General features: G+C 41.1%; 1 protein-coding gene across 1 annotated transcript in view; it reads right to left on the reverse strand.

Moving 5' to 3' along the window:
* The window catches only part of PSMB7 (proteasome 20S subunit beta 7), a 58,651-nt gene extending 51,625 nt beyond the window's left edge, over positions 1 to 7,026 (reverse strand). The window contains exons 1-4 of the mRNA XM_065878619.1: positions 6,953 to 7,026; positions 6,427 to 6,520; positions 5,337 to 5,434; positions 3,753 to 3,893 (exon numbers count right to left, since the gene is read on the reverse strand). Coding sequence (XP_065734691.1) covers positions 3,753 to 3,893; positions 5,337 to 5,434; positions 6,427 to 6,520; positions 6,953 to 7,014 — 395 coding nt within the window. The 5' untranslated portion in view covers positions 7,015 to 7,026. The remainder of the gene's footprint in view (positions 1 to 3,752; positions 3,894 to 5,336; positions 5,435 to 6,426; positions 6,521 to 6,952) is intronic.
* Between the last annotated feature and the right edge of the window lie 2,610 nt (positions 7,027 to 9,636).

Genomic DNA, 9,636 nt, shown 5'->3' on the forward strand with positions numbered 1-9,636 from the left:
ATGGAACACTACACAATCGTTAAAAACCATGCTGCATTTTTCATGCACTACCGATGGTAATCTTTCTCAAGGACAATTTTGGCAATATATATTAAAATGTTAAATGTGCCTACCTTTGACCCAGCAATTCTACTTCTAGGAATTTATTTTAGAATATAGCTTAAAGAATTAATAACACAAGTACCTAAAGATTCTATATTCCAAAGGATCGGCAGAATACCTTACAATACCTTAAACACTTTAAAGCAAGCAATATTGTTAATCTTCAAAAATTGGTTAATAAAATAGATTACTGTGATCCAACAAAAATTAGGATACCGATCTATGGTTCTTAAAATTTTGGGGGCACAGACCCCACGGAAAAAATGATTAAAATTGTGGAACCCTCGCCCATAACAAGTGTACACACACAAATTTTTCACTATTTCAGGAGTTACAGATCTCCAGAAGTCCTCCATGGGCTCAAGGTAAAATCTGTGGATGCCGAGCTCGTCTACTGATGGGAACAATATACTGTTACGTGAACAGAGTCAGTTACAAAACAACACATATAGCGGGATTCCATTTTTGCAAATACATACATGAGTATACATGGCTAGTATAAAGGTCTAAGAAAATAGATCTCAAAGATTCACAGTGTATGTGCTTAAGTGGCAGAGTGTCAGCTGAAATCTACTTGCTTCTTTTCACATTTCTATAGTGTCTGAATTTTTTACAATGATCATACATTACTTTTATAATAATTTATAAAAAGGTTTTCTTTTTGAAATACCCCAACATGGAAACTACTGAAGAGGCACCGGTAGGTGAAAAGATTAGGTTACATTATGGGATAGAAAGCACAACTATGATCCCATTTTTATAGAACAAAATATGTATTATTTAACATAGGAAAAACCTTGAAGAGTGTACCATAATCTGTTAGCACCGACTGCTTATAGGTGGTAGAAATTCAGATAATTTCTATAATTTTTTAACTATATCTTCTAGCTTTTTTACTGTGAACATGCACTTATAATACGGAAGGAAGGGAGGAAGGGATGATCAAGTGAATGAACGAATGAATAAATAAATTTAAAAGTCTAGGAGTATATACAACCAGCCAAAATGTGATTCTCGCCTATTTTTTCTTTGGGCTTTACAGTATTTTCAGAATTTTCTACAATGAATATATAGTACTTTTTTGTAAGGAAAAAAAAATTACAATATAATAAAATAAAATTTTAAAGCCTCTACATATTCAAATAGTTTCCAGAATACAGAATAGTATATCAAAGATTTCTGCTAGACTCAACAAGAAGCCTCCATGTTCAGAAGGAACAAGTATCACAGATATCTTCTACATACAGCCACCACAGAAGTTAAATAAAAGTAACTTAAGTAAGCTTAAGTAAGGAAAAAGACGTCCACTTCTGTTTATCAAACCCTCTTTTCTCACTTATTCACATACAAGGAAACATTATTCAGGGGGAAGAAAACAGCAAGAGTACACCTTGTATTCTTTTTTCAGCCTCTGAATGAATATCTAACTATGTATCAGGCCCTATACCAGGCATTGCATAAGCCTTGTTTCTTTATTCATTTCTTCCCCAAAAGTTAGAGAGACAGAACTATTATCCCCATTTTATTGAGGAAGAAACTGAGGATAAGAAGGGTGAGGTGAACAGCCCAAAGTTACACAAATGTGAGCACTGTAGACAGGACCTGAGGCAAAGTTCTAAAGTCAAATCCTATGATTTTTCTCTTATACTAGTGACCCACTTTACGTAACTCAACAAAAATGTCCAAAGACATAAAGAACCATAATCATCCGGGTTTAAATTTTTGTGTTCTTCCCAAAACTTTGATAAAATTTAACTTTTACAAAGTATGTTAAACTAAAGATAATAAAACACTGAAAAAAGAGAATTTAGAATTCCTGAAACATTCTAAAGAGATTAACAGAAACATCTGCTAGATTTAGCTAAATGCTAAATGACACTGCAAGCAATCTTGAAATATTTACTGCAATTTTACAAGTTTAAAAATTGTTTTAAATGTAATGCACCACACAAACCACCAGAGGGAGCTTTACATTTAAAATCAAAATCACAAATGTCTTCAGTTATCTTGACAACAGATGTGCTTTAACAAGTTCTCACACTGCACTGGAAGAATTTATTTGATAGGTGGTAATTCTCCAGGATTAGGATGATGATTATGTACATAAATAAATGGAAATCACTGACATAAAGGCTCAGTACAGCCAGAGTAGGAATTGGGTAGATACGGACTAGGCTTCCTGCCCATATGACTCATAAACCCTGGTATCCTCTGCTGTAAAATGGGTACTATTCTACCGGCCTTGCTGCGTAGCTATATTAAACCTCATATCCACTTCCTGAGAGCCCAGGGGCCATGCTACACTTGTAGACGAAGACCTGCAAGTTCACAGGAAGGCAAGGGCCAGGCAGGAAACAGAGAAGTGAGCCATGCAAGGTCTGACAGGCCAGAACACATGCTCCCACTTCCAAAGGCAACAACGGCCACTCAGTCCCACATCACCGCCCGCTTTATGAGCTTTTATCAGAAGAAGATGGAAATCCATATTTTAAATTCAAAGCTCCCAATTTATAATTATTTGCCACTATTTTTTTTAAAAACACTATGTGACCCAAATGAAATTTCTTTACAAGCTGAAGACGGCCTGTGAGCTGCCGGCTTACAACCTTTGCCTTCTGTTCCTGCTCCCCTTTAACTCTCACAGGCCTGGATGCAGCTGCTACGACTTGGGACAGAGATAAAGAAAATGTCTTATGCAGGGTGCTTAATGAATGATGAGGACCAGAATATAGGCCTCTGACCAACTTTTTAAAAAATTTTAAAAAGGTATCATGATACACATTCTATAAAGAGGAGAGAATTTGTTAAAGCTAAGGTAGGTCACAAAAGGAGAAGCCAGGATTCCAACCCAAGACTAAATGTCCAGGCTATTTCCACTATACTACATTGCTTCTCTTCTCTTTATGAGGAGCAAGTGAGAAAATGGACTTAAAATTTGAAAACTGTCTAGACCTATACAAACACAAAGTGATGATGTGATCGTTAAGGACTAAAGAGAAACAAAACTACTAAGAGGAACTCTGTGGGAGTCAGCAGGGAGTGAACGTCAGGTCAGGCAAATGAATGCATCTCTTTAAGCCTCTGTTTGTTCACTTACAAATTAGACATGTTAATAGCCCCTAACTCAGAGTTAAAGGGATAAAGTGAGATCATGCATAAAGCACTTACTTAGCACAGGGCCTGGCACAAACAAATAAATGTTGGTTAATAGTAACGCTATCCTACCCACTTACAGCCAACTACAAATAATCACTTTTCATTTCACTGTTACCTTGCCCCTAAAAAAGAGAGAAAAAACAATCATTTGTGTTTGTGTGTGTTCACAAGAAGAACTCAAAGGTTCCTTCCAGCTCTTTCTTACTATGAACAAAAAAGGTTTTTTTATCCAGCAATACCCTAAGCCTCAGGAAATGACTCAATTGGTCACATGTGATTCATTCATGAAAAAAAAAAAAAAAAACCCAGACCCTGTAAATTCAAATACATTATCAAAAGCCTTATGAAATTAAAGTGTCTTTATAGTAACAATTGATTTCTGGAATAAAATGTGTATTTCTTAATGCCTTTCCTCGAGCTTCCAGGCTTCCCTTGGCTGAAACTCTAAGACATGAGAAAAAAATACTACAGAAATCCCCATCCTGGAACCTTACCTGAAAAGCATCTGCTTCAGCATCCGATTGGCCGTCACGACTCTGGGAAGGCGGCCAGTGGAAAGAGAGTGGAGCTCCAAGTTGGAAGAAATGAGCTGGGTTGTCATGTCTGTGTCCGCAGCTGTCCCAGCACCACAACAACTAAAAAATACAATTAGAATCGTAGCTGAAATTCAATTACCAAAGGGCTCAATTAGAAGTGGAGCTTCTTGGAAAACTTCCACAAAGTTCAGGGACATAGATATTTTTGAGTATACCTGCACTGTAACTGCTCTAACCAAGTTTAAATAAACATAAAATTAAGAATGCACATCTAATTATATGCAAATATATTTTCTGTAGCCCAGTGGAATATTTCAAATCATTAGTTTCTATGTTCTGAACAGAGTGTGCATTTTACTGATCCTAGGAAATATCCAAGTTGTACAAAAGAGCAAGGAATGTCAAAAGCCTTGCAATTTACATTTACCAAGTATTTAGTACTAGATACCAGTCATTCCAAGTGCTGAGAATAAAGAAAATATGACACAGTAATAGCACTTGATTTCAAACTTGAGTGGAGGAGACATATAATACAATATAGTAGCATAGGTAGAAAATGCTGTAGGAAATTGGAGGAGAGAGCAGTTAACTCTGATCTTTGAGAAGAGGTTTCATGTGAGCTGGATTTTGAAGGACAGAATAAAAACACTATACAGAGAAGAAGAAAGGGCATTTCTAAGCAGAGGGGCTAGCAAGAGCAAGGGTAAAACAGCTTGGACATGCGGAGAACAGGGACATGAGGGAAATAGGGACAGCCCAGGTATAACTGGAACATAGAGTGATAGCAGCTAAATAGGATGAAAAGGTAAGCTTTCTGTGAAATTGTACAAGACCTTGAATATCATGCTAGAGTTTCGATTTTATCCTGAAAGCAGTGTGGAAATGTGAAAAATCTCTTGAAAAGTTTTTAAACAGGAAAGGGACATAATTAGATCCATGTTTTACAAAACCCAACATGGCAGAAGAGTGAACAATACAGATAAAGGAAAGGCCAAAGGCAGAGAGACCATTTAAATGACAACTGCAATGATCCAGCTGAGAAAAGAGAACCCGAGCTAAGGCCTTAGTAGAGGGAAGGAGAGAAGGGAGTGGATTCAAAAGGCACACAGAAGGCAGAACTGGGTACCAAATGAACTGAAGACTAAAGCAAAAAGAGGACTTGAGGGACTTCCCTAGTGGTCCAGCAGTTAAGACTCTGTGCTCCCAATGCAGGGGGCCCGGGTTTGATCCCTGGTCGGGAAACTAGATCTCGCATGCCGAAACTAAGAGCCTGCATGCCGCAACTAAAAGATCCCGCGCACTGCAGCTAAAGACCCCGCACGCGTCAGGGTGCCACAACTAAGACCCAGCACAGCCAAATAAATAAATATTTTTAAAAATAAAAAAGAGGACTTGGGGATGGCTAGCTCAGATGGATGGAAATGCCATTTAAGGGAAACAAAGAAAATACAGGCTGAACAACAGGTTTTAGAGAGAAAGAGTAAATTCAATTTTACCCCTGACATGTTTAAAAATGAGTCATTCAAACTAATCAATACTTACTAAATGTTAGGAGATATGAAGTGTATTTTTGAACAGTTCTTGTCAGCAACAACCATTCCTTCAGTTGCCCTTGTATCTGCTCCAAGAACTATGCCATCCTATTTTTAAGAAATATATACTTTAAAACAACTTCACATATACAAACCACAGTTCTCTACTCTAGTTTAGGAAAAACAACGTTGACCATCCCCTGCTCCCCCAACCACCCCGCCACGCGCTGAAATATTGTGCTATACTTTCGGCATTCAACGAAAAGCTTATCAATAAACATTATTGGGTGAACCCTCAGTAGGCAGTAGGAACTATCATTCCTGTTTTCAAATGAGGCTCAGAGATCCAGTGAATTCCTTACAAATCACAGAGCCAATATCAGAAAAGTCTGAATTAAGATGAAGAAATCTTTCCATTAAAATAGCCATGTCTGGGCTTCCCTGGTGGCGCAGTGGTTGAGAGTCTGCCTGCCGATGCAGGGGACACGGGTTCGTGCCCCAGTCCGGGAAGATCCCACATGCCGCGGAACGGCTGGGCTCGTGAGCCATGGCCACTGGGCCTGCGCATCCAGAGCCTGCGCTCCGCAACGGGAGAGGCCACAACAGTGAGAGGCCCGTGTACCAAAAAAAAAAAAAAGCCACGCCTGTCAATTTCTTTTTAAAAGATGTCATTTCTTACCTTTAACAATAACCAGTTATCTCTTTTGACCCTTACAACAATTTAAGTCAGGAGTTATTATGTCCACCTGATGGATTAGAAAGTGAGGCTGTGAGAAGGAAAATGACCTGCCCAAAGTTAGAGGCAGCAAAAAAGCTAAATGGTTAAACATTTTTGTTTTCTCCCATTACATCATCCTGCTTCCTAAAGTAGTAACTTAAGACAGAAAACTGGCTTCCTGTCGAAAACTGCAGAGTGAGCAAAGAATATAAACTGCCGATAAGTACACAAAACTGACATAGTCTCTCCTAATGGAGCTTTTCCTGACATAGTACTCTGTAAGATGTGCCCTTCCTCACACAGCCCAGAGAAGTAAAAGAGGCCAAGGGGCCTGGTTCCTGAAATTAGTTGACACTGCTGCTCTCAGCCTGTCCCGCCTTACCTTATAAACCACTCCTGCGATAGTCGTCCCAGTTTTCCGGGCCATTGGAAGCTTGGATCCTTTCTTTGCAAAATCGGCTTCCAAGATGGCATTTCTGAGAGCAAATGAGAGAATAAAGGGTTGAAGGGCAGGACCACATTGCGCCGCACTGGCACGAAGAGTTTCTAACAGGGAACTCGGGAGAAGCAAAAACTACTAGCATTTGCTTTCAAGCCCATCTGTTTCACTGGCTCCTCCCAACAGCAAGACTACTGTCCCGCTTTTCTGCGAAGGGAGCGTCTGAGTGGGTCCGCACCACCACCCCGGAGATGGAGGGTGTCCCGGTGCGCTGGGGAAGTGGAAGAGCCGACCCGGCCTCAGGAGAAACACGCTCAGGCCCTAATTCCCCTGAGTCACAGGTGCCGCGGGCCGCGGGCCCCGCCCTCCACCATTCGTTCGGACTTCCCGGCTCAGAGCGCAACCCAACTCCAACCCCGGCACCGCATTCCCACTCCCGCCCTAAACCCTGCCCGGTACATGGCCACACCTGCGGCAATTTTCGAAAGAGAAACCTCCAACCGGTGGCTCATACACTGACACGGCCGCCATCTTTCCCGAAAAAATACTTCCGGGCCGGGGGCGGGAGCAAACGAAAATAGCCATGCACTTCCGGCGCCGCCGGCAACCTAAGGCTGAAGGGGCGGAGGAAACTCCGCGCTCGGGTGATGTATCTTAGAGTTAGGGGCTCCTAGAGGAGCCTGGAGATGTTTGGAGTATAGCACCCCACGTGGCGCGGAGGAGAAACTGACACCCGGAGAAGTCGGGGGGAAAGGACTTACCCAAGGTGGGCACACCAGAGACTAGGCCTCCTGCCCACCAGACCAGAGCGGTTTCTACTGCTAATTCGACTACATGGAGCTTCAGAGACAGAGACACTGAAGTTCCAGGCACAGCTCCACCACCTCCTTGCAATGAGCAAGTCCTCTCAACTGTCTGAATTTGTTTCCTCTGCTGTCAAATGGGGATAATAGCTGCCTCAAAAGGCTGCTGTGAAATGAACAAGAAGCCTGTAAAAAAAGCTGTTCACCATCATTAGTCGTTAGAGACATGCAAATCAAAACCACAGTGCAATACCATTGCACGCCCACTAAAATGTCTATAATCAAAAAGACAGAAAATAACAAGTGTTGGCTGGGATGTGGAGAAATTGGAACCCTCAAACGTGGCTGCTGGGAATGTGAAATGGTGCAGCTGCTCCAGAAAATAATTTGGCAGTTCCTCCCAAAATTAAACATAGACGCAGCAATTGTCTTTTCCGTATATACCGAACAGAACTGGAAACAGTTGTTCACAAAAGCTTGTACACAAATATTTATAGCAGCATTACTCATAATAGCCAAATAATGGAAACAACCCAAATGTCCATCAACTTGAGGAATGGATAAGCAAAATGTGGTACATCCATGCAACAGAATACCATTCAGCCGTAAAAAGGAATGAAGCATTGACACATGCTACAACAGGGATGAACTTAGAACACTGTGCTAAGTGAAAGAAGCCAGGGACAAAAAGCCACAAATAGTATGGTTCCATGTCTATGAAATGTCCTTACTAAACCAATCCATACAGCCAGAAAGTAGATTAGTGGTTATTGGGAGATTGGGGAGAAGGAGAGAATGGGGAGTGACTAATGGATACAGAGTCTCTTTTTGGGATGATGAAAATGTTCTGAAATTAGGTAGTTGTAATGGTCACACAACATTGTGAATATACTAAAAGCCACTGCCCCACACATTTTTAAATGGTGAAATTTTTGTTGTGTTAATTTCAGTTTTTAAAAAGCTGCTGTGAAAATTGAAAATTGTATGTGGAGGGCTTCCCTGGTGGCACAGTGGTTAAGAATCCACCAGCCAGTGCATGGGAGACGGGATCGATCCCTGGTCCAGGAAGATCCCACATGCCACAGAGCAACTAAGCCCGTGCGCCACAACTACTGAAGCCTGTGCACCTAGAGCCCATGCTCCGCAACAAGAGAAGTCACCACAATGAGAAGCCCGCGCACCGCAACGAAGAGTAGCCCCTGCTCACCACAACTAGAGAAAGCCCGCACACAGCAGCGAAGACCCAACATAGCCAAAAATAAATTAATTAATTAAATTTAAAAAGAAAAAAAGAAAATTGTATGTAGAGAGCATTTATCCTGGCATGTAGAACTTCTCCATAAATAGCTATTATTGTTAATAGCACATTCATTTCATCCTGCCAACAAGCCTCAAAGGTAACTATGTAATTCAACTCACTTTACTGATGGAAATTAAGGTTCATTGATGTAAAGTAACTTGCTCAAATTTACATAGCAAGTAGATCACAGCAGCAATAATTGTGGGCTGAATTAATTTATTCACTCAGCAAATATTTAAATGATTCAATTATGTAATGAAATTATTTGCTCAGCACCTACTATGTGTCAAGCTTGTTTCTAGGAATGAATGAATGAATGAATGAATGGCATCCCAATCACCCAGAACCGTGCCTGTCACAACTATGTGTTCAATAAATATTTGTCAAAGGTTCAATTCCTTTTCATTACTTCTTTGGGTCTTCGGTGCAACATAGGAAAATGAGGCCTCACCACCCACCCCCACAGGAATCTACTGATGAAGAGGTTTGAGTGTCTCCAGTGTCACCAAGTTTCTGCTTTGGTGAATGTGAAAAGTAAAAAGACGGGCTCTGTTGTAGAGATGTCCACTTCCTGATGAGAGAGGCTCGACTCCATAAGACCTAGACAGGACAGGTCATAATTCAATGTGCCCCGGATGCCGTGAGGGTCAGTAAATAAAGACAGAATGAAGGACTGCTTTCACAATGTTCATTGCACTCTCTCACACCTGCTCTGGGCTCAGCTTTGAGGGAATGAACACATAGGTGAACCAGATGGAGCTCCTCTTCTCATGTTGTGGATTGAATTGTGTCCCCCCTCCCAAAGCTGACATGTTGAAGTCTCAAACCCCAATACCTCAGGACGTGACCTTATTTGAAGATAGGGCCTTGACAGAGGTAATCAAGTGAAAATGAGGTCATTAGGGTAGATCTTAATCCAGCACGATTGAGGTCTTTTTCAAAGGGGAAATTTACAGACAGACGTTCACACAGGGAGAACACCATGTGAACGTGACTTAAGCCAAGGAATGTCAGAGATTGGCAGCAAACTACCAGAAGCTAGGCCGGGGG

Source organism: Phocoena phocoena, chromosome 6 (genome assembly GCF_963924675.1).
Source record: "Phocoena phocoena chromosome 6, mPhoPho1.1, whole genome shotgun sequence".
Classification (NCBI taxonomy): domain Eukaryota; kingdom Metazoa; phylum Chordata; class Mammalia; order Artiodactyla; family Phocoenidae; genus Phocoena; species Phocoena phocoena.